The sequence below is a fragment of the Podarcis raffonei genome, chromosome 18, assembly GCF_027172205.1.
Source record: "Podarcis raffonei isolate rPodRaf1 chromosome 18, rPodRaf1.pri, whole genome shotgun sequence".
NCBI classification, from domain to species: domain Eukaryota; kingdom Metazoa; phylum Chordata; class Lepidosauria; order Squamata; family Lacertidae; genus Podarcis; species Podarcis raffonei.
In genome coordinates, this window is record NC_070619.1 from 9,086,288 (window position 1) to 9,111,684 (window position 25,397).

Here is a 25,397-nt window from a genome sequence, read left to right on the forward strand (position 1 = left end):
CCGTTTACCTTCCCACTGGAGTGGTACCTATTTATCTACTTGCACTTAGTGCTTTCGAACTGCTAGGTTGGCAGGAGCTGGGACCGAGCAACGGGAGCTCACCCCGTCGTAGGGATTCGAACTGCCGACCTTCTGATCGGCAAGTCCTAGGCTCTGTGGTTTAACCCACAGTGCCACCTGCGTCCCTTTTTTTAATGCTTTACTTGTTTTCAAAACAAGACCAATACAAAACTAAACAATACACAACGATCAACAAAAGGAAAGCCAAGATCAACACTCATTGCAAAAAAAGAAAAGATTGTGGCTGCTTCCCTGTGCTGCTTCAGACATGTGGTTTATATATTTATGTATGTGTTTGCTTGGTACATTTATGAACATTTATTATATATATAAGACCTTAATTTTTTTATGTCATGTTGTTAACATGGATCAGGGTATTGGCCCATTTGACTGGCAAAGGCTTTTAAAGGTTTCCAGAAAGGGAGTTTCTCCCAGCCCTACGTGGGAACTTCCAGACAAATGAGAAGTTGATGTTCTGCCTGCAGAGGCAAGATGCCAGTTTTCTGGGGATCCCAAAAGGGGAGACCGGCCGCTGCGCTCCAATCTGGTTGGCTACTGTGAGGACAGGAGGACTCCCTGGTCCTGAATGGGTTAACTGTGCCCCTGAAGGACCAGGTGCGCAGCCTGGTGGTCATTTTGGACTCCCAGCTGTCCATGGAGGTGCAGGTCAATTCTGTGTCCAGGGCGGCTGTCTACCAGCTCCATCTGGTACGCAGGATGAGACCCTCCCTGCCCGGAGACTGTCTCTCCGGAGTGGCGCATGCTCTGCTTATCTCTCGCTTGGACTACTGCCATGCGCTCTTTGTGGGGCTCCCTTTGAAGGTGACCCGGAAACTGCAACTTATCCAGAATGCAGCAGCTAGACTGGGGACTGGGAGCGGCTGCCGAGACCATATAACACCAGTCTTGAAAGACCTACATTGGCTCCCAGTACATTACCGAGCACAATTCAAAGTGTTGGTGCTGACCTTTAAAGCCCTAAATGGCCCAGTATACCTGAAGGAGCGTCTTCACCCCCATCGCTCAGCCCGGGCACTGGGGTCCACTTCCGAGGGCCTTCTGGTGGTTCCCTACCTGCAAGAAGCGAGGTTACAGGCAACCAGGCAGAGGGCCTTCTCGTGGTGGCGCCCGTCCTATGGAACGCCCTCCCATCACATGTTAAGGAAATAAACAACTACCTGACTTTCAGAAGACACCTGAAGGCAGCCCTGTTTAGGGAAGTTTTTAATGTTTGGTCTTTTATTGTGCTTTTAATATTATTAATAATATTCTGTTGGGAGACGACCAGAGTGGCTGGCGAAACCCAGCCAGATGGGTGGGGTATATAAATTATCATTATCATCATCATTATTATTTATTATTAACTAGATGGGCCCCTTTTGGCTCGATCCAGCTAGGCTCACGACTCTCTTGGGGTGAAGACATACATCCCTTCAAGACAGCTCAGAAGCTTTTGCTCATCACTACTGATGATCAGAAAAAGGGATGCGGGTGGCGCTGTGGGTTAAACCTCAGAGCCTAGAACTTGCCCATCAGAAGGTCGGCGGTTCGAATTCCCGCGGCGGGGGTGAGCTCCCGTTGCTCGGTCCCTGCTCCTGCCAACCTAGCAGTTCAAAAGCACCTCAAAGTGCAAGTAGATAAATAGGTACCACTCCGGCGGGAAGGTAAACGGCGTTTCCGTGCTCTGGTTCTCCAGAAGTGGCTTAGTCCTGCTGGCCACATGACCCGGAAGCTGTACGCTGGCTCCCTCTGCCAATAAAACGAGATGAGCACCGCAACCCCAGAGTTGGCCACGACTGGACCTAATGGTCAGGGGTCCCTTTACCTTACTGCTCAGAAATGTCAACAGAGAGGGTTAAAGGAGATTGCCAGCCTCCTGTTGCTCCTTCTGTGAATTAGGAGTTGGACTGACGCTCGATTTTCCGCAGCCTCAGAGGGCAGCCCTGTTTATTACTTGTTTAATAAAGGAACCGGTTCTCTTGGAGATCTTGCTTAGCAGCAAGGTGTGAAACACTCACAAGAAGGTGCACCAGGGACTCACTTAAGAAAACTCTGACGCCGCCACCCTCAACCATGAAACAGCCGTCTCTTTTGCCAGCACTCTGCTGCTGAGCTGGAAGAAAACGGTGCCACATTGGGCCAAAGAGACCATATAACACCGGTCTTGAAAGACCTACATTGGCTCCCAGTACGTTTCCGAGCACAATTCAAAGTGTTGGTGCTGACCTTGAAAGCCCTAAACGGCCTCGGTCCAGTATACCTGAAGGAGCGTCTCCACCCCCATCATTCTGCCCGGACGCTGAGGTCCAGCGCTGAGGGCCTTCTGGCGGTTCCCTCATTGCGAGAAGCAAAGCTACAGGGAACCAGGCAGAGGGCCTTCTCGGTAGTGCCGCCTGCCCTGTGGAACGCCCTTCTAGCAGATGTCAAAGCGATAAACAACTACCTGACATTCAGAAGACATCTTAAGGCAGCCCTGTTCAGGGAAGTTTTTAACGTGTGATATTTTACTGTATTTGTGGTTTTTATGGAAGCCGCCCAGAGTGGCTGGGGAGGCCCAGCCAGATGGGCGGGGTATAAATAATAAATTATTATTATTATTATTATCCCTATCAGGGTGTGGGTTCAACACGGCCTTTCCCACCTGCGATTCCTAGCAGCCTGATTCACCCCTGACATTCTTCCTTTCAGGGGCTCCCCCCAATGCAGAGAGAAGCCCCCCTACCCATAATTGCAAATTGGAGGGGAGGGGGTTGGACCCTTCTTCCCATATAGGCGGGAATCAGACAGCCACCTTCCCCTACACAGACACACACCAAAAAAATTGGGGAGAGGGCTGGGGCCCTAAAGGTAAAGGGACCCCTGACCATTAGGTCCAGTCATGGCCGACTCTGGGGTTGCGGCGCTCATCTCGCTTTATTGGCCGAGGGAGCCGGCGTACAGCTTCCGGATCATGTGGCCAGCAGGACTAAGCCGCTTCTGGCGAACCAGAGCAGCGCACAGAAATGCCGGAGTGGTACCTATTTATCTACTTGCACTTTGACGTGCTTTCGAACTGCTAGGTTGGCAGGAGCAGGGACCGAGCAACAGGAGCTCACCCCGTCATCGCGGGGATTCGAACCGCTGACCTTCTGATCGGCAAGTCCTAGGCTCTGTGGTTTAACCCACAGCGCCACCCGCGTCCCTATCCAAGTTTGTAAATCCATTTGAAAAGAAAGGAAATTGGTCTGTCATGACTTATTTTTGAGAAACCCTTGCTGCATCTTAGTAATCACAGCATCCTTTTCTAAGGGTAAGAAATAATAATAAAATAATGATAATGATATAATAATATATATATGTCCATCACTTAAAAAATAAGACTGGGAAACAAGGGTTCTCCTCAAAACTTAACAGTATCCTGTAAGTGACACATGAACTTATTTACACTTGAGGGAAATAAGAAGCTTGCATATATACGACGTCGTTTACATTTTACTTTCATTTCAATGTGCTTGTTTTCCTCTGTTTTTCGTTTCCTATGTATTTCTTCTCTTCCCCCTTCGTTTTAATTCACTGCGAAACTTTTAATAAAATATAAATATTTAAGAAACCCAAAAATTAACAGTATCCTGCAGGAAGACTTGCTGTTTAGGCCATTCACGGCTCGCTATCCATGCTGCAGAATTTGGTTGCGGGCCACATTTATTGCGATAATCCTCAAATGCAGAGGGAAAGAGTCGAGGAAGCTGATAGGGGAAGCCGCAGGAGCCTCTGCTGAAAAAAACATTCCCCCTTCCGGTTCTGAAGGAGGCAGCTGCTCCCGTGGCCACGGCCAGTGGACCCGACACTAAACCGTTCTGATCTCAGCCACAGGGAGAGAAGCAAAATTGTCATTTTAAAATGTACGAGATGCATCCTTTCCGGTTTGCTTGTTCATCTCTTTAACCCAAATGCATCCTAACTCTCGCTCCCCATTTCAACTCTGCGGTGCTTAGCAAAGTTTGCGCAGCAGAACCTCCATTTGCAAGAGCAGTGTACCTCTCTGCACTAGCCGCTCAGGGGCGACGGTGCCAATGCAATGTCTAATCATAATAATTTATTATTTATACCCCACCCATCTGGCTGGGTTTCCCCAGCCACTCTGGGCGGCTTCCACAAAGACCAAAAATACACTAAGATGTCACACATTAAAAACTTCCCTAAACAGGGCTGCCTTCAGATGTCTTCTGAATGTCAGACAGTTGTTTATCTCTTTGACATCTGACGGGAGGGCATTCCACAGGGCGGGCGCCACCACCGAGAAGGCCCTCTGCCTGGTTCCCTGTAGCTTTGCTTCTCACAATGAGGGAACCGCCAGAAGGCCCTCAGAGCTGGACCTCAGCGTCCGGGCAGAATGATGGGGGTGGAGACGCTCCTTCAGGTATACTGGACCGAGGCCGTTTAGGGCTTTAAAGGTCAGCACCAACACTTTGAATTGTGCTCAGAAACATACTGGGAGCCAATGTAGGTCTTTCAGGACCGGTGTTATGTGGTCTCGGCGGCCGCCCCCAAGTCACCAGTCTGGCTGCCACATTCTGGATTAATTGCAGTTTCCGGGTCACCTTCAAAGGTAGCCCCACGGAGAGCGCATTGCAGTAGTCCAAGCGGGAGATAACCAGAGCATGCACCACTGTGGCGGGACAGTCTGCGGGCAGGGAGGGTCTTATCCTGCATACCAGATGGAGCTGGTCGACAGCTGCCCTGGACACAGAGTTAACCTGCGCCTCCATGGACAGCTGTGAGTCCAAAATGACTCCCAGGCTGCGCGCCTGGTCCTGGCACAGTTACCCCATTCAGGACCAGGGAGTCCTCCACACCTGCCCGCCCCCTGTCCCCCAAAAACAGTACTTCTGTCTTGTCAGGATTCAACCTCAATCCATTAGCCACCATCCATCCTCCAACTGCTTGCTAATTTCTAAGGCTTGCTAGCGTCAACAGGCATTGGGCACCGAGATCGGCAGGGGGTTAGGCCCTCTTGGTAGTTCCTCTGCCCTCAAAAGCTCATGTGTTGGCAGCCCAGGGGAGGGAGTTCTGTGGGGCAGCCCCTAAGCAGTGGAGCTCTTTCCTCACAGAGGTGTGCCTGGTGTCTTCAATGTACAACTTTTGGCAAGTTCTCAAGACCAGGGGTCAGCAAAATTTTTCAGCAGGGGGCCGGTCCACTGTCCCTCAGACCTTGTGGGGGGCCGGACTATATTTTTTTGGGGGGGGGAGAATGAACGAATTCCTATGCCCCACAAATAACCCAGAGATGCATTTTAAAGAAAAGCACACATTCTACTCATGTGAAAACACCAGGCAGGCCCCACAAATAACGCAGATAAAGGGACACATTCTTCTTGTTGCTGTTGTTGAGTCGTTTAGTCGTGTCCGCCTCTTCGTGACCCCCTGGACCAGAGCACGCCAGGCCCTCCTGTCTTCCACTGCCTCCTACAGTTTGGTCAAACTCATCCTGGTAGCTTCGAGAACACTGTCCCACCATCTTATCCTCTGCTGTCCCCTTCTCCTTGTGCCCTCCATTTTTCCCAACATCAGGGTCTTTTCCAGGGAGTCTTCTCTTCTCATGAGGTGGCCAAAGTATTGGAGCCTCAGCTTCAGGATCTGTCCTTCCAGTGAGCACTCAGGGCTGATTTCCTTCAGAATGGAGAGGTTTGTTCTTCTTGCAGTCCATGGGACTCTCAAGAGTCTCCTCCAGCACCAGAATTCAAAAGTATCCATTCTTTGGCGATCAGCCTTCTTTATGGTCCAGCTCTCACTTCCATACATCACTACTGGGGAAACCATAGCTTTTACTATACGGACCTTTGTTGGCAAGGTGATGTCTCTGCTTTTTAAGATGCTGTCTAGGTTTGTCATTGCTTTTCTCCCAAGAAGCAGGCGTCTTTTAATTTCGTGACTGCTGTCACCATCTGCAGTGATCGGAGCAGGAACCGGCAAGCCACTCCAGTATCCCTGCCAAGAAAACTCCATGGACAAAGGACACATTCTACTCAAGTAAAAACACGCCGATTCCCGGACTGTCTGTGGGCCGGATTTAGAGTGTGATGCACCGTTTGGGAAAAACTGGCCTATGGGATCGATCTCCAGGCAGGGCTGCTCACGGAGTCCCACCTGAAACCGTGGACAGCTGCTTCCGGTCACTGAGCTGGGTGGGCCAATGCTGTAGCTCATTATAAGGGAGCTTCTGTCTTTCCTACTTAATTCCATTTTTTAAAAATTCAGAACCATGTGGACTAGCACCTTACTTTGCCTTTAGGGGAAAAGAACACAGCTCAGTGGAAGAGCTGCATCATAGGCCAATGGTCTGACTCAATATTCATCAGCTTCCTGCATTCCCAATGCTCCTTAGGCTTTTCACTGAATTGCGGGGTTTGGAAGGGACCTCAGGGTCATCTAGACCAACCCCGTATTGCAGGGTCTTTTCCCAATGTGTGGCTCGAACCCAGGACCCTGAGGTTAAGAGCCCTATGCTCTTATCAACTGAGCTACCCCAGCAGCACCGAATTCAACAACAATAATAATACAGTGGTACCTGAGGTTACATACGCTTCAGGTTACAGACTCTGTTAACCCAGAAATAGTGCTTCAGGTTAAGAACTTTCCTTCAGGATGAGAACAGAAATCGTGCTCCGGCGGCGTGGCAACAGCGGGAGGCCCCATTAGCTAAAGTGGTGCTTCAGGTTAAGAACAGTTTCAGGTTAAGAACGGACCTCCAGAACGAATTAAGTACTTAACCCGAGGTACCACTGTAATAATAGATAATTTAAACCCTGCCCATCTGTCTGGGTTTCCCCAGCCACTCTGGGCGGCTCCCAACAGAATATTAGTAACACTAATAAAAAAGCGATAAAACATTAAACGTTAAAAACTTCCCTAAACAGGGCTGCCTTCGGATGACTTCTAAAAGTCAGGAAGTTGTTTATTTCCTTGACATTTGATGGGAGGGCGTTCCACAGGGCGGGCGCCACCACCAAGAAGGCCCTCTGCCTGGTTCCCTGCAACCTCGCTTCTCGCAGGGAGGGAACCGCCAGAAGGCCCTCGGAGCTGGACCTCATTCATGCTGCATTTTGATTTACACTTTAAAACTGGGCAGCTTATTAGTTATTAAGATGCTTGCCAGCTTCCTTTGAGGGTTCCCCTTTTCGGGCAAGAAATGTAAACATTTAAATGCATAAATGGGTAATAATAATAATAAACCTGCCCAGTTTTCTGCTTCCTGGTCATGTTGCCCTGCAACCAAATTTAAGCAACGGACTCGGGCAGATAATGTAGATATTAGGGAGCCAAATCGCATCGCAACATCCGGCTGAAAACTTACCCACGGGCTTTAAGGCCCTTGTCAAGAATGAGAGAGATTCGGAAGTCTGCAGCCGCAATAAGAAACAAGGCAAAAAATTGTATTAAAAACCTACTAATTATAGCACAAACAACACACTCCCTTGGTAACATTCCAGATAACTAATAGGCAGGCTGTGCTTCTAATTTTAGCCGCAAGTGAAGCGTTAAGACGCCACAGCCTCTTGCGAGTGAAGCATCCTTATCTCGGAACAGGTAGGGGAAATATCTTGTGTCGTGGGAATGACGCAAGGAGGCAGGAGGGGGCCCTGGCTTCGAATCTAGTCCGTCATCCTGTCCTCACAGTGGCCAGCCAGCTGCCCCCATGCAAATCCCACAAGCTGGTTCTCTCCATCTTGAGAACCAGCACAGAATACCTACATTTGTTGTGGTTTAGTTGTGACCAACTCTTTGTGACCCCCTGGACCAGAGCACGCCAGGCACTCCTGTCTTCCACTGCCTCCCGCAGTTTAGTCAAACTCATGCTGGTAGCTTCGAGAACACTGTCCCACCATCTCGTCCTCTGTCGTCCCCTTCTCCTTGCGCCCTCCATCTTTCCCAACATCAGGGTCTTTTCCAGGGAGTCTTCTCTTCTCATGAGGTGGCCAAAGTCTTGGAGTCTCAGCTTCAGGATCTGTCCTTCCAGTGAGCACTCAGGGCTGATTCCCTTCAGAATGGAGAGGTTGGATCTTCTTGCAGTCCATGGGACTCTCAAGAGTCTCCTCAAGCACCAGAATTCAAAAGCATCCATTCTTTGGCAATCAGCCTTCTTTATGGTCCAGCTCTCGCTTCCATACATCATTACTGGGAAAACCAGAGCTTTAACTATACGGACTTTTGTCGGCAAGGTGACGTCTCTGCTTTTTAAGATGCTGTCTAGGTACCTACATTAGCACCCACAAAATTAGCAAAGATGTACAGAACTGCTTCAAAGGTATGCTGGAAGTGTAAGGAGAAGGAAGGCACTTTCTACGATACGTGGAGGATGTGCAAGACAACAAAAGCATTCTGGGAAATGATATACAGTGGTCCCTTGGTTCTCAAACAACTTGGAACCCAAACACTGCAAACCCGGAAGTAAGTGTTCCGGTTTGCGAACATTTTTCAGAAGCCGAACATGCTCCAGTTTGAGTGTTATGCTTCCGATTTGAGTGCTACACGTCCGAGGTCTGCCTGTTTTTGCTATTTATTTTGCATTTTTGTAGTTGCGGCACTTTTTCGTTTTGTTTTCGTGACTGTGAAGAACCCAGTTCAGCTACCGATGGATTGTGTGACTGCAGTACATTGCTTATCGCTTTCATTTTACGGATCAGTGGTAAAATTTTAGATAGTAAAATTCATGTTCAACTGCTGTTTTAGGGCTTGTTTTTAAAAGTCTGGAACAGATTAATCCGTTCTGCATTACTTTCTATGGGAAATCACGCCTTGGTTTTGGAACGCTTTGGTTTTGGAACGGACTTCCGGAACGGATTAAGTTTGAGAACCAAGGTAGCACTGTATAACAAGTTGAAAAAAACTGTTGTGGGGGAAAACCAGAAGCGTTTTTATTAGGAATTTTAGATGCAGAGGTACCAAAGAAGCAGAAACAATTGCTTATGTACATGACGACAGCAGCGCGGATGCTACTAGCTCAGAGATGGAAAGGAGATCAAATTCCTGACCAGAGACCAATAGCTGATGAAGATGATGGACTATGCCGAAATGGCGAAAATGATGGGGAAAACCAGAAACCAGGGAGACAGAAGCTTTAATAAGGAATGGGGGAAATTTACAATTTACTTAAGAGAACGTTGTAAACAACCAAAAAACCTTGGCAGGATCTGAGTAACGCTTGTAATGTATTAGTGAAGGAATGGGTTTCCCAAACCCAAAACTGACTGTGCAGGCAGTTTGAAACTGAACCAAAATCCCTATTTTTCCTTAGCTAAAATCCATTAACTTGAGCTCTGAGTCAAACCCGCCTGTGCTCAAAGCTCTCTCCTTTATCAGTTTGTGACGGCAAGGATGGCCTTGACTGTACCAGTAGAACAGAGAAGACACGTCTGTGCCTTATCTTATGTCCTGACCACAAAGAGCACAGACCCAGTCTGGGAACAGCGCCAGAGTGTGTTCTCGGAGATGGTGACCTCTTGCTCCAAGATAAGAGTAGGAACAGGAAGATCCTTTTATGGTCAGAAGTACAGGAAGGAATACCCTCTTATGGTTAAGAGTGCCGGAGCAGGAACATCTGTGATGTCAACCTGCGTACATAGGTTGACGTGGTTGGATTCCTGGGGAAGGAGGGAGAGGGTGCCTGGAGGATATATATACTGCATGAAACTTCTCATTTCTTTGGACTTGCTGTGGACACACCACACAGGTGCCTTTCTGCTGTTCCGGACAGCAGAAATAAAGAACTCTTTCTCTGAACCAACCCTCGGTGTCATTTGACTTCCTTCCTCCTGTCCGGGAGCAACGCAGACCCAATCGGTAAACTCCAATAAGGCTACATTAGAAACTAAGGTGAAAATGGATTATTTCAAGAAAGACAGAGAAAATATATGATATGCAGAAGAAAAAGTTTGATAATGGAAACCAGTGGAGGAGAGTCTAAGGATTCAAGGGATCCTAAATGCTGATGGTTATGACTAATGTTTGAATTCAACTGTATTCTGTAAAATTGAATAAAAAGTTTGTTTTTTAAAGAGAGACTGACGGGAAAAATCTGAAACCAGGAAGACCAAGTATTCTTAAAAGACTGAAATAACTTTCTAATGTATTTGAGAGATCACTGTAAACAGTTGAAACCATTGACAGGAATAACAATGACACTTGTAACGTAACAGGGATTTTGGATACTGTGATTGTATAACAGATACGGATCACCGTAAAAGATGCAGGGATAAAATTTAGAACTGGAACCCACCGAGGGAAGGGAGGAGGTCTCCAGGGTCGAAATAACTTTTTTTTTTAATGTGCGAAAATGTTATGTTTATGGTGTATAACTTTTATGTAAAACTAACAAAAATAATTATAATAATGAATAGTTGCTCCAATCCCCCCTTTAGAGCTAGCTGTTCAGGAGCGGGAGTCAAGAAAGCACCAATGTTGGTGAAGACAACTCTTTATTCAAAGAAACAAAAAACAGGCTCAGGCCTAGTGGTCGCAGCAGCCCTTTCCCAGTAGGTCTTGCCCCAAAGGAACGGCTGCGAGGACCGAGAGTCCCTGCCTTCCCACTGCTCTCTAAGGCTCCTCCACCGGTTCCTACAGCCCCATCGTCTTGTCTCTCTTTATTCCGCCCTCTTCATATCTCTGCTGGTTCTGGGAAACCAGGGGTCAGAGGGGAACTGGTCACACCAGGAGGAGGAGACTCCTTGGAGTCTGTTGCGGCAGGAGGGGGAGACACTCGTGCCTCTTCCCCAGCCAGCCTCATATCGTCTCCTGCCTCCCCTTCCTCTCCTGTCTCCCGATTCTGCACTGCTCTCTGCCACAGCCTCTTCCCGCTCACTAAACCCTGTTGCCTCCTCCGCTTCTGCTACCGCTTCCCAGTCATCTCCTTCTGACCACCCATCGTTGCCCCCCCCACCAATCCCCAAGCTCTGAGCCTTCTTCCATATGGGAGGGGGGCGTTTTCCCGGGGCGGGGGTGTTCTCCAGCTGAAAATTTTGTGCTCAGGGTGCCGTATTAACAACGTCGGCCACCTGTCTCCGGTGGCAATGAGTTCCACAGGTCGCGCGGTCGCTTTTGCCTGCCTCAAATCTTTCCACGCTCAGCTTCATTGAGTTTCCTCAAGCGTTCGAGTATTAGAAGGGATAACGTTTTCCTCTCTCCAGCCACTTTCTCCGTAAAGGTAAAAGTAAAGGTAAAGGTAAAGGGACCCCTGACCATTAGGTCCAGTTGTGGCCGACTCTGGGGTTGCGGCGCTCATCTCGCTTTACTGGCCGAGGGAGCTGGCGTACAGCTTCCGGGTCATGTGGCCAGCATGACTAAGCTGCTTCTGGCGAACCAGAGCAGCGCACGGAAACGCCGTTTACCTTCCCGCCGGAGTGGTACCTATTTATCTACTTGCACTGGTGTGCTTTCGAACTGCTAGGTTGGCAGGAGCAGGGACCGAGCAACGGGAGCTCACCCCATCGTGGGGATTCGAACCGCTGACCTTCTGATCGGCAAGTCCTAGGCTCTGTGGCTTAACCCACAGCGCCACCCACGTCCCTTACCTTATACAATTCCCGTCATGTCTGGACTTACCCGCCTTTTCTCTAAACGGAAAAAAGAAAAAACACTGCAAGCTTTCCCCAAAGGGGAGTCGTCCCATCCCCCCTAACCGTTTGGGCTTTCCCTTTTCTCAACCTTTCCCAACTCCGCCATATCCGTTCTGAGCTGAGGCGACCAGAACTGCAAACAGGTAATCTTCTCGGTGTTGTTCAACTGCGTCTCTCCTTATCCCCTGACCATCAGTGGAGCTTGAAAGAACCCCCTGAGCAGAGACTCGTTGCAGAGACACCGCGGGCTGCCTCCTCACTTCTCAAGTCAAGAACATTGGCCGAATTCGTTCCCCGGCGTCGACGGATCAGAAATTCCGGAGGCGAGGCAGAGATTTCTTGTAGGCTTTTAATTTACAGGCATTGGCCGGGGGGGGGGCGAGAAACACAGCTCTCCTGGTGCATCAAAACGGCCCTCCCCAGGCCCCTCTGCCGGAACAAACTTAACCGTTCCCTGATGGGAGAGGATAACACACAGCTGTCAACTTTCCCCCTTTTTTAAAGGGAAATTCCCTTATTCCCAATAGGATTCCGCGCAAGAAAAGGGAAAAGTTGACAGCTATGGGATAACATCCCCTGTGGGGGAAGCTCGGGACTCGATTCTGCACCCCACAGGCGGCGGTTCGAGGGGGCAGCCCCGTGCCGTGGTACCCAAAAAGCGGCAAGTGGGACGATGCGGGCAGAACCAAAGCAGACAGCGCCAGGCAAGGCAAGGGAATTTCACCCACATTTCTCGTCCCACGTGGTTCTTATGCTCTGCCGTTGCAAGAACGAATCCCCCAGAAGCTGTGGGGTCCTGCTCCGACCAGCCCCCCAAAGATTCGGGGGCCGGACGGGAGATGGAACCCAACACGTTGGCAATACCAGCCAACTTGGGCTGCCCTGCGAAGGGAGGAAGACTGCAGGTCAAAGCTACCATCTCCTGCTGCCACAAAACTCTCCTGGTTAAGGGCAAAGGTGCCCTTCCTCCAGAGGGCTGGCAGAGGTTCGGGGTGGCAAGCCAAGTGCCCTTTGGGGGGCACCAAATGAGCTAAGCAGCACCAAGCCGGGAGGACGGCTTCCTTCCTTCGATTCTTCACCGTTTGGGCATTTGAAAAACAAACGAAAACAGTGGTTGGATAGAGGCAGCTGGTGATGCTCAGAGTTATGGGATGGAAAGGAGGAAAAGAAAACCTGATGGAGGCTCAGGGCAAAGAGACCAAATATATTTTGCACAGTGCAAGAACTTCCTTCCCACCGTTTCTCACTCTGGAGGTAGCAGAGCCCGTTCTGAGCCGGATTACGGGGTGACACAGGGCAGGGTCCCTGGAAAAGCTTCCGACGCGCCTTCCGGGGTCAGCTGAAAAAGTAGGTAGATTCTTTTACCTTCTCCAGGTCGAAGTCACCTGGAAGGGAAAGAAAGTGTGTAACGTTCAGAACGCAAGGAGAGGCCGGATTTACGTATGAGTGCCGGATTTACGTGTAAGCTAAACAAGCTGTAGATTAGGGCCCCACTCTCTTGGGGCCCCCCAAAAAAATTAAAGGGGAAAAAAACCTGGATGTACATTTCCAAAATATAAAAGACAAATAAAATAAAACCTACATACAGCAACAGTGTTTTGTGTTGTGTAGGATCCTAGCATGTAAGTCATGGCCCCCGCCTGCTAGCCTGCTCCCTAAAATATCACTGCTTTGCTCCTTTCTATATATAGGGTGCCTAGTTCCCGTTGCTCGGTCCCTGCTCCTGCCCACCTAGCAGTTCAAAAGCATGAAGTGCAAGTAGATAAACAGGTACCACTCCGGCGGGAAGGTAAACGGCGTTTCCGTGCACTGCTCTGGTTCGCCAGAAGCGGCTTAGTCCTGCTGGCCACATGACCCGGAAGCTGTACGCTGGCTCCCTCGGCCAATAAAGCGAGATGAGCGTCGCAACCCCAGAGTCGGTCACGACTGGACCTAATGGTCAGGGGTCCCTTTACCTTACATTCAGCATGGACTGGTTGCATGGCAATATGTGCAAATGGCTTGAGTTACCTATTAGGCCCATCAATTACCATGTAGCATATATTCAACACAAAAAACAGAGGCAATTGAAAAAAGACAGCTGGACAAAGAAAGTGCCCCATTACCTTCAGTAGCTTAGGGGCTCATCAAACCAAAATCCGGCCCTGATCCTGCCCTCCCACGGCGGACAACCAGCTGCCCGTGGAAAACTGACCTGCGCACAAGAGCCCCCTCCCCTCTTGCGGCAACCAGAATCGGTTCCCTCCCTGCGAGAAGTGAGGTTACAGGGAACAAGGCAGAGGGCCTTCTCGGTGGTGGCGCCCTCCCTGTGAAACGCCCTCCCATCAGATGTCAAGGAAATTAACAACTCTCTGACTTTTATAAGACACCTGAAGGCAGAACTGTTTTGGGAAGTTTTTTAATGTTTGATGTTTTATTGTGCTTTTAATATTCTGTTGGGAGCCGCCCAGATTGGCTGGGGAAACCCAGCCAGATGGGCAGGGTATAAGCAATAAATAATAATAATAATAGTTCTATTGGGATTGTAGTTCCATTTGTGTTTTACAAGCTGGTCTCTGACCGTAATAAATTTCATAAATAATAATAATTGTTGTTGTTGTTATTTAGGCCTGGAAGGGCAGGGAGTATGTTCTCAGCTTCAAAAGCAAATTGGAAATTTGACGACGAAATTAATGGACCATGCAGAATTGGACAAAATGACAGGAAGGATTTGAAACCTGCGGGACCAGAGATTTACAGAAGATTGGAAGAAGCATATGAATTATTTGAAGAGCAACTGTAATCAACAAATTGCGCTAGTAGGACTGCAAGAAGTTTTGTAAGGAGAAATATACGAATTGTTGCAAAGTAGAAAAAGATAGAGATATTGGTTATGAGTTTGAAATGTAAGAGGGAAGATCAGAAATGCATACTGAGGGATTAGACTGGAAAATTTTCAGACAGGATTGATGGAAGTCAAAATTTTGAATAAGATGCAAAAGTATGTTTAATTATTGTTGAAAGTGATATGTTAAAAAAACTAATAAAAAATTATATATATAAAAAAGGAAATTTGAGGATGGAAGCAGAGAGAAGGGAAGGGAAGGGAAGGGAAGAGACAAGACTCTGTAGAAAATGGGCAGTCAGCCACAAATCCCCTGAAGAGGATTTGTGTACGACTACAGAGATGAACTGAGAGCAGCAACAGAACACACCAGGGAGGAGGCTGGAAGGAGGTGGAAAATGCCTTTGAAATAAAGCTTTAGACAGCGGCTTCCCACCTCCAGAACAGCAGATGGTGATGGGAGTCTTTGGCTACGATTCAGGTGAGGGTTCTTTGGGCAGGGGGGCAGGTACTTATGCCCCTTCTGCAAAAAAACAAAAACAAGGCAGGACCAGAACGGTTGGTCTAAACCAGGGCTGCATTGGGAGCAAACCTGTGGATTTTATACTTTGGAGGAAAGAAGGTCCCGGAAGACGCAGTGCGCTGATGTCAAGCCCCTGCGGGATTTGGCCCATTTAGTCCCACGTCCGCGGGTGGCGCTGTGGGTTAAACCACAGAGCCTAGGACTTGCCGATCAGAAGGTCGGCGGTTCGAATCCCCGCGATGACGGGGTGAGCTCCCGTTGCTCGGTCCCTGCTCCTGCCAACCTAGCAGTTCGAAAGCACGTCAAAAGTGCAACTAGATAAATAGGTACCGCTCCGGCGGGAAGGTAAACGGCGTTTCTGTGCGCTGCTCTGGTTCGCCAGAAGCGGCTTAGTCCTGCTGGCCACATGACCCAGAAGCTGTACGCTGGCTTCCTTGGCCAATAAAGCGAGATGGGCGCTGCAACCCCAGAGTCGTCCATGACTGGACCTAATGGTCAGGGGTCCCTTTATCTTTACCTTACCAGTTCCGCAGCTAAACGGGCCTGTCCTGGACCTTCCAATGTCCAGGCTCGGATCCAGTGTCAGGGTGGCACATGTAACTTTTTACAAACTCCCTCGCTTGCCTTTTGTCTAAACATGAAAGTTCCCAAACAACAGCAACCTCTCCTCATTGGGTGCGACAGGGAGACACGCAACCCACGGCGATGCTACAACCATGAGGACTAGGAACCTGGCTTTGTTTCAAGCCAGTCGCCGGTCCCCTGCAGTTTGGAGCTAAAAGGCCAATTCCACGTGGGAGCCCACATAGGGGGTGAGAAAGGCCAGGCGCCCCCCGTTCGAATCTCGGCCCGAGCTGCGAAATCAGAGAAAGCAGGAATTACGATATTGGCTGGGATGTGGAGCTGACGAGCCCGAGGCGAGTGAAATGTTACAAACCGTCCCATGAAACACCAAGGATGGCTACCATTTGGACTACTGCAATGCGCTCTACGTGGGGCTACCTTTGAAGGGGACCCAGAAACTGCAATTAATCCAGAATGCGGCTGCCAGGACCACATAACACCGGTCCTGAGAGATCCGCATTGGGTCCCAGTACGTTTCCAAGCACAATTCAAAGTGTTGGTGCTGACCTTGAAAGCCCTAAACGGCCCAGTATCCCTGAAGGAGCGTCTCCACCCCCATCGTCCAGCCTGGACACTGAGGTCCAGCGCCGAGGGCCTTCTGGCGGTTCCCTCATTGCGAGAAGTGAGGTTACAGGGAACCAGGCAGAGGGCCTTCTCGGTAGTGGCACCCGCCCCGTGGAACGCCCTCCCACCAGGTGTCAAGGAATAAACAACTATCTGACTTTAGAAGACATCTGAAGGCAGCCCTGTTTAGAGACGTTTTTAACGTTTAATGCTTTATTGTGTTTTTAATATTCTGTTGAGAGCCTTCCAGAGTGGCTGGGGAAACTCAGCCAGATGGGCGGGGTATAAATAATAAATTATTATTATTATTATTATTATTATTATTATTATTATTATTATTACTACTATTTTTAAGAGTTTGGCACACACAGCAGAATGCCAACTGCGTTTTTTTACGCTAATCGGGCTTTGCCTGGATTCTCTCTTGTTACCAACAAACAGATGAGCCAAACAGAGAGTCGGGAGCCGAAATGAAGAGGCTTAAAAGATAAGATTATGAAGAGTTCAGAAGGGAGGTGATGAAGGAGGGGGGTGAAGAATTAGGCAACGCATGGGGCAGTGTTGACTGGGGGCGGCCGCCGAGACCACATAACATCGGTCTTGAAAGACCTACATTGGCTCCCAGTACGTTTCCGAGCACAATTCAAAGTGTTGGTGCTGACCTTTAAAGCCCTAAACGGCCTCGGTCCAGAATACCTGAAGGAGCGTCTCCACCTCCATCGTTCTACCCGGACACTGAGATCCAGCGCCGAGGGCCTTCTGGCGGTTCCCTCCCTGCGAGAAGCCAAGTTACAGGGAACCAGGCAGAGGGCCTTCTCGGTGGTGGCACCCGCCCTGTGGAATGCCCTCCCACCAGATGTCAAAGAGAAAAAGAACTACCAAACTTTTAGAAGACATCTGAAGGCATCCCTGTTTAGGGAAGTTTTTATTGTTTGATGTATTACTGTATTTTGATGTTTGGTTGGAGGCTGTCCAGGGTGGCTGGGGAAGCCCAGCCAGATGGGTGGGGTATAAATATTATTATTATTATTATTATTATTATTATTATTATTATTATTATTATTATTTTTCCTGGAAATGTTTTCCCCCTGCCCAATTGCTGCATCCACAGAAATGCGGTGCTTTTCAGATACCCGTACGCCCCAGGGCCCATGATTCACATCAGCCAGGAACCGGGCGCTACGAAAACGGTGCACTTGACATTTTTGCTCCCCCTGAAAACTCCTCTTCTTACAGCCACTTCAACACCAAACCCGCTTCTTGGGAGAAAAGCAATGACAAATCTAGACAGCATCTTAAAAAGTAGAGACATCACCTTGCCGACAAAAGTCCGTATAGTTAAAGCTTTGGTTTTCCCAGTAGTGATGTATGGAAGTGAGAGCTGGACCATAAAGAAAGCTGATCGCCAAAGAATGGATGCTTTTGAATTCTGGTGCTGGAGGAGACTCTTGAGAGTCCCATGGACTGCAAGAAGATCAAACCTCTCCATTCTGAAGGAAACCAGCCCTGAGTGCTGACTGGAAGGACAGATCATGAAGCTGAGGCTCCAAGACTTTGGCCACCTCATGAGAAGTGAAGACTCCCTGGAAAAGACCCTGATGTTGGGAAAGATGGAGGGCACAAGGAGAAGGGGACGACAGAGGACAAGATGGTGGGACAGTGTTCTCAAAGCTACCAGCATGAGTTTGACTAAACTGCGGGAGGCAGTGGAAGACAGGAGGGCCTGGCGTGCTCTGGTCCAGGGGGTCACGAAGAGTCAGACACGACTAAACGACAACAACAAATGTGGCCAAAAACGGATTTCCTTAAAGAGTGTCTAGGCCCTTTTATATCGTACCCTGTCGGGAATCGTGTAACTTGAAATGCTTTTAAGATCTGCTGTTTCGGACGGTTATAAATAGACTTAAGGCGGCGTCCAGCAAAGTCGCGCACGGTTCCAGAAGTGGTTTGACGGTCAGTCCCCAGGGAACTCTGGGAATTGATGATCTCTGCGGGGAATTTGTGTGCGTGTGTCTTTCTCCTAACAACTCTCAGCCCCCTCTAACAAACCACACTTTCACAAGGATGCTTTTGGGAAACTGATGGCCATTGAAAGCAGCACAATATTACCTTAAATTAGGGTTGGCCGTACTTTGGGAAATTTGATGGGACGTAGCCAGGATCCGGCCATCACAAACTGGCCGAAATACCAGGGAAAATTAGACGTATGTGGCAACCCATGTTGGAAGTGTAGATTTTCGTGGGTTTCTTTAAGAACAGCCCAAAAGAGATTTTGCAAAAAAAAAGAAGCAGCTCAAAGCAAAAATTTCATTTTTTCATTTGTCGTGCTTTTTCTGGGGTACTTTGCCCAACTTTGGTCCCTGTCTTCAGCTCTCACCTGCGGCTTTGAGGAGCTGTCAGTAGGCGACAGAGGCCACAATCCTGGGAACAGCTTTGGTTGGCCGGCTAAACCAGGCAAGGGGGGCTGACGGATCTTGCCTAAACAAATGTTTTTCGCAGGCGATGAAAAGAGTAAAATTAAGGCGCCTTTTGGGTGCCCTGCTCAGCACAGTTCATAGCTTCTCTGAGTTATTCAAGCCCCTTCGCCACGGCAAGGCAGTGATCCATGAAGCTATGGTGTTCCCGGTAGTGATGTATGGAAGTGAGAGCTGGACCATCAAGAAGGCTGATCGCCGAAGAATGGATGCTTTTGAATTCTGGTGCTGGAGGAGACTCTTGAGAGTCCCATGGACTGCAAGGAGATCAAACCTCTCCATTCGGAAGGAAATCAGCCCTGAGTGCTCGCTGGAAGGACAGATCCTGAAGCTGAGGCTCCAAGACTTTGGCCTGAGAAGAGAAGACTCCCTGGAAAAGACCCTGATGTTGGGAAAGATGGAGGACGCAAGGAGAAGGGGACGACAGAGGACGAGATGGGTGGATGGTGTTCTCGAAGCTACCAGCATGAGTTTGACCAAACTGCAGGAGGCAGTGGAAGACAGGAGGGCCTGGCGTGCTCTGGTCCAGGGGGTCACAAAGAGGCGGACACAACTAAATGACTAAATAACAACAACAACAAGGTGCCTCTCTTTATCTCAACCGGCAGGGACTTCCAAAGGCTCTGCCACGCTAAATGACCGAGTTGTTTTAAAGTTAAGAAATTTCAGTGGTATTAGTATTTATAGGTATTTGTACGGTCTGGGTTCCTTCGGAGGCAGGTCCAGGAAAGAAATCTAAGGAATATACGGTGGGATTGGCCCTGGCGTGGATTGTCTGCTGACGGTAGGCTCTCCCAGCCCCCCAAAATAAAGATGCTATGTTCTCGTACCTTTCTTAGGGATGCTAGACAGAAGCTGAAACAGCCTCTGGTACTCATTCGCCTTCTTATCCTTCCACTCAACCCTGGAGAAGGAAAATATTATTTTCTGTAATAAAGGTGCAACCAAATATTAATTAAACATCTTTGCAGGAAAAAACAACAAGGAAACCTTCTTTGCTTTCCGCTGGACCCATCCCTGACTTAAGGCTTATGAACACAATCCTACAAGACTCCAGGAGGATGTCTCTAATAATGTATGCACCTTGGGAACTACCTGCCACTACAAACCAGGCAGGCGCAATCCGTATTTTCTTTTCGGCATCCTCTGTCCTCATGGAGGCACAGGTCAATTCTGTGTCCAGGGCGGCTGTCTCCCAGCTCCATCTCATATGCAGGATGAGACCCTCCCTGCCCGCAGACTGTCTGGCCAGAGTGGTGCATGCTCTGGTTATCTCCCGCTTGGACTACTGCCATGTGCTCTACGTGGGGCTACCTTTGAAGGTGACCCGGAAACTACAACTAATCCAGAATGCGGCAGCTAGATTAGGGAGTGAGAGCGGCCACCGAGACCATATAACCCCGGTCCTGAAAGACCTACATTGGCTCCCAGGACATTTCCAAGCACAATTCAAAGTGTTGGTGCTGACCTTGAAAGCCCTAAATGGCCCAGTATACCTGAAGGAGCGTCTCCACCCCCATCGTCCAGCCTGGACACTGAGGTCCAGCTCCGAGGGCCTTCTGGCGGTTCCCTCATTGCGAGAAGTGAGATTACAGGGAACCAGGCAGAGGGCCTTCTCGGTGGTGGCGCCCGCCCTGTGGAACGCCCTCCCACCCGATGTCAAAGAAATAAACAACTACCTGACTTTTAGAAGACACCTGAAGGCAGCCCTGTTTAGGGAAGTTTTTAATGTTTGATGTTTTATCGTGTTTTTAATAGTGTGTTGGGGGCTGCCAAGCATGGTTGGGGAAACCCAGCCAGATGGACGGGGTATAAATAATAAATTACTATTATTATTATTATTATTACTGGAAATTATTCCAGCAGACGAAAATATTCCATTAAATGCAACCTGTAACACTACAAAACAAAACTGTAAGATGTACTGTAAAACGAACACTGAAAGTGGGGTATGTATATATGTAATTATTATTATTATTATTATTATTATTATTATTATTATTATTATCACGTGCCTTTAAAGGGAAGATCATTATCCTAGCTTGCATTGGATCTGAAATACGTTTCTACAACTGAAAGCGCTAATTTTTTTGCGGGGGGGGGGATTGGTTTGTTGCAACTGCATACAAAATAATTCCGCTGCTCTTATCTCTGTTTTATTTTATTTTTAACTCTGAAATGGCTGCAGCGGATCTTTCACAAAGCAGTTCAAGAAATGGAAACTGATCCGATGTTTAAATAGAATACTGGATAATGCACACAGTGACTTGTGCTCTCGATCACACGCAGTCTGTAGTCCGCTGGCAGTAGGAGTACAATATGGGCATGTCTTAATTTAACATCTTACATTAAAAACCTGACAGTACCAAACTATCGAAGGCTTTTCACCAAAGCCAGACTAAACGTCTTTCCTTCTGCAGTGTTGGCTGGCAGGTTGAGGAGTTCCCTACCAGGACAGACTTTGCTCGTGTGCTCAAGACATCGAGTCCATAAAACATATTTTGTTGCACTGTGCAAAATATGAGCAGGCCAGGGCTGAACTGATACTACCCTTGCTGGTACCTTTCCCGGGAAAATCAGAGGCTCGCTATGTCAGGTTCCTATTGGAAGACCGGACAAACGCTAGAACATTAGCAGTGGCCAAGTTTTTATTGGTGGTTGCAAGAACCAATGATCCCTATATTCTGAACAAAATGCTTGTTTAACCTGCAGGTAGGCTGTCTGAACTGTGTATTGCTTTGTAACGATTTGTTGGGTCTTTGGACCGTAATAAAGGGTTAATTGATTGAAATAGAATATTTGAAGAGGGGCGGGCGAAGAAAGCGACACACACTTACGGAACGTGGGAACAGTATTTCTGCAGCATGAATTGGGAGAGTTCCTCTAGAATGGGGTGCTTGTGGAGCTGTACAAATTGTTCGCGGCACACCTGAAAGGCAAGAGGGTGGAGAAGGCTCAATTGACTAGTAAACTCAGAGGAAACTCAAAGCAAAAATCTGCGGAAAAATGGGATGCTTATAGAAGATACGCTCAAAAATACAATAATAGTTTTGACTCCGTGCTAGCATTCGAGTGATAAAGGAACTAAAAGGAGGTGGACAACAATTAAGGATTTATTACGTTTTCAGAATGTATTAGAAAAATTACATAGAAAGGTTTATTGTTTTGTGTACATTCAAATGTAAGATAAAATATATGCAAAGGGACTTGACAGGAAGTCAAAGTTGAAGAAAAGATTTTGGAAGGTAAAAGGGGGGAACATATTTACTTTCATTATTATCATTTTGTGTGCGGGTGTGAGTGTGTGGGTGTCTGCACATATGTGTGTTGTTGTATGCAATGTTTGGGAGGAATCATAGAATCATAGAGTTGGAAGAGACCACAAGGGCCATCGAGTCCAACCCCCTGCCAAGCAGGAAACACCATCAGAGCACTCCTGACATATGGTTGTCAAGCCTCTGCTTAAAGACCTCCAAAGAAGGAGACTCCACCACACTCCTTGGCAGCAAATTCCACTGTCAAACAGCTCTTACTGTCAGGAAGTTCTTCCTAATGTTTAGGTGGAATCTTCTTTCTTGTAGTTTGGATCCATTGCTCCGTGTCCGCTTCTCTGGAGCAGCAGAAAACAACCTTTCTCCCTCCTCTATGTGACATCCTTTTATATATTTGAACATGGCTATCATATCACCCCTTAACCTCCTCTTCTCCAGGCTAAACATGCCCAGCTCCCTTAGCCGTTCCTCATAAGGCATCGTTTCCAGGCCTTTGACCATTCTGGTTGCCCTCCTCTGGACACGTTCCAGTTTGTCAGTGTCCTTCCTGAACTGTGGTGCCCAGAACTGGACACAGTACTCCAGGTGAGGTCTGACCAGAGCAGAATACAGTGGCACTATTACTTCCCTTGATCTAGATGCTATATTCCTATTGATGCAGCCCAGAATTGCATTGGCTTTTTTAGCTGCCGCGTCACAGGAAATAAGATGGTAAATAACAAATAAACTAAATATCAATGTATGTAATTTTTATTTCTTAATTATATTTAGTGGTAGTATGGCTGTATTGTTTTTTGTAACATAAAATCATTCAATAAAAATTATTTTAAGAAAAATAAAAGCAAGAGGGAGGGGGGGAATCACCGCCGCTGTCCAAAATGCTAGGACTCGCGGGCGCCCGGCGAAGCCGAACGTCGGGAAATTCGGGGCAGCTTAAAAGAAGGGCTCCTTCATTAAACTGTGGAACTCGCTGTCGCAGGAGGCCGAGAAAACCGCCCACTTGGATGGCTTTAAAAGAAAGACGAATTTGTGGCCTGCCTCCATAGTAGAAGTACAGTGGTCCCTTGGTTCTCAAACTTAATCTGTTCTGCAAGTCCGTTCCAAAACCAAAGCGTTCCAAAACCAAGGCGTGCATCACTGTATTTTAATATTTTACGGGAAGCCGCCCAGAGTGGCTGGGGAAGGGACTTCTCCCTCATTGTGCGAAGTGAGGTGACAGGGAACCAGACAGAGGGCCTTCTCGGTGGTGGCGCTCGCCCTGTGGAATGCCCTCCCTTCAGATGTGAAGGAAATAAGCAGCTATCTTCTTTTTAAAAGGCATCTGAAGCCAGCCCTGTTTAGGGAAGCTTTTAACATTTGATGCTGTATTGTTTTTAACACTCGATTGGAAGCCACCCAGAGTGGCTGGGGAAGCCCAGCCAGATAGGCGGGGTATAAATAATAAATATTATTATTATTATTATTATTATTATTATTATTATTATTATTATTATTATTATTTTCCCGTAGAAAGTAATGCAGAACGGAGTAATCCGTTCCAGACTTTTAAAAACAACCCCTAAAACAGGAATTTAACATGATTTTTACTATCTAACAAGACCACTGAGCTCCCAGTACGTTTCCGAGCACAATTCAAAGTGTTGCTGTTGACCTTTAAAGCCCTAAACGGCCTCAAAGGCCCAGTATCCCTGAAGGAGCGTCTCCACCCCCATCATTCTGCCGGGACACTGAGGTCCAGCTCCGAGGGCCTTCTGGCGGTTCCCTCCCTGCGAGAAGCCAAATTACAGGGAACCAGGCAGAGGGCCTTCTCGGTGGTGGCACCTGCCCTGTGCAATGCCCTCCCGTCAGATGTCAAAGAGATAAACAACTACCTGACATTCAGAAGACATCTGAAGGCAGCCCTGTTCAGGGAAGTTTTTAATGTGTGACATCTTGGTGTATTTTGGTCTTTGTGGAAGCCGCCCAGAGTGGCTGGGGAAACCCAGCCAGATGGGCGGGGTACAAATAATAAATTATTTTTATTTTTATTAGCCAGCAACCTAGTTTGCCGGCTACCTGTCATGGGTGCTCTAGCTGAGATTCCTGCAACGCCGGGGGTTGGACTAGATGACCGGGGGGAGCCCATTCCGACTCCAGCATTCTAGATTTCTGTGACTAGGTGGGCTCCCGTCAGCTGGATCCAGCTAGAGCTCTTCTTACATTCCTATCCTCATTGCTACTTGCAAGGGTAAACATCACCTTTTTTCTGACGAAGGGGGCTCGTCAGATAAGCCAGTCCGAAACCCCGGCCAGGATTCACCGTGGGTCAGGGCTGAGATCTGGGGCGGCAGCAGAGATGAGGGAGACCAGCTTACCCGATTCATGACGTCGACTGTGAGCGCGTGAGTCCAGTAGCAATCGTGCACGGAAACAAATGTCAGCCCCTCCCTAGGAGACACAAAAAAGTCAAGATACTGTATTGTTTTAATTAGTGTTTTTATGGAGCAGTCAAGTAATTTTGTTGTCCCCGAGAGGGGGCAATGACAATAAAGTTGTTGTTGTTGTTGTTGTTGTTGTTGTTGTTGTTGTTGTTGTTGTTGTTGTTATTATTATTATTATTAAGATGCACAACGGCTGAGGGTCAAGGCTTTCCTGTTCAGATAAGCCCACCCAGGTGCTGAGATAGACCAATCTGAAATATATACCGTATTTTTTGCTCTAGAAGGCTCACTTTTTCCCTCCTAAAAAGTAAGGGGAAATGTGTGTGTGTCTTATGGAGTGAATGCAGGCTGCGCAGCTATCCCAGAAGCCAGAACAGCAAGAGGGATTGCTGCTTTCACTGCGCAGCGATCCCTCTTGCTGTTCTGGCTTCTGAGATTCAGAATACTTTTTTCCTTGTTTTCCTCCTCCAAAAACTAGGTGCGTCTTGTGGTCTGGTGCGTCTTTGTATTTTTGTATACTGTTTCCCGGTCACTTTCAAAGGCAGCCCCATGGAGAGCACATGGCAGTAGTCCAAGTGGGAGATAACTAGAGCATGCACCACTCTGGTGAGACAGTCTGCGGGCAGGGAGGGTCTCATCCTGCATACCAGATGGAGCTGATAAACAGCTGCACTGGACACAGAATTGACCTGTGCCTCCATGGACAGCTGTGAGTCCAAAATGACTCCCAGGCTGCGCACCTGGTCCTTCAGGTAAATAAAGGCTCGGGGGGGCGGGGAGCCTTCCCCTGCCCGAGGGCCACATTCACTTCAGAGCCAGTTCCAAGGGGCCGCATAATACCGGTGGGGTGGGGCCAGAGGCCAAAATAGGCAGAGCAATGAATGTTAAGTCGTAGTTTGAGATGAGAAAATCCAGCCGCCTCCAGGATTATTTAATTACAGTGGTACCTCAGGTTAAGAACTTAATTCGTTCTGGAGGTCCGTTCTTAACCTGAAACTGTTCTTAACCTGAAGCACCACTTTAGCTAATGGGGCCTCCCGCTGCT

The 25,397-nt window shown here is 48.2% G+C and overlaps 1 protein-coding gene across 2 annotated transcripts in view; it reads right to left on the reverse strand.

The window, feature by feature from the left end:
• Positions 1 to 12,546: 12,546 nt before the first annotated feature.
• POLRMT (RNA polymerase mitochondrial) overlaps positions 12,547 to 25,397 on the reverse strand; it is a 48,563-nt gene continuing 35,712 nt past the window's right edge. Inside the window, exons 18-21 of one of the 2 annotated variants that reach the window (XM_053372773.1) lie at positions 24,287 to 24,359; positions 21,498 to 21,589; positions 19,491 to 19,564; positions 12,547 to 13,036 (exon numbers count right to left, since the gene is read on the reverse strand). In XM_053372773.1, coding sequence (XP_053228748.1) covers positions 12,987 to 13,036; positions 19,491 to 19,564; positions 21,498 to 21,589; positions 24,287 to 24,359 — 289 coding nt within the window. In that variant the 3' untranslated portion in view covers positions 12,547 to 12,986. The remainder of the gene's footprint in view (positions 13,037 to 19,490; positions 19,565 to 21,497; positions 21,590 to 24,286; positions 24,360 to 25,397) is intronic. The other variant, XM_053372774.1, reaches the window with a different exon arrangement.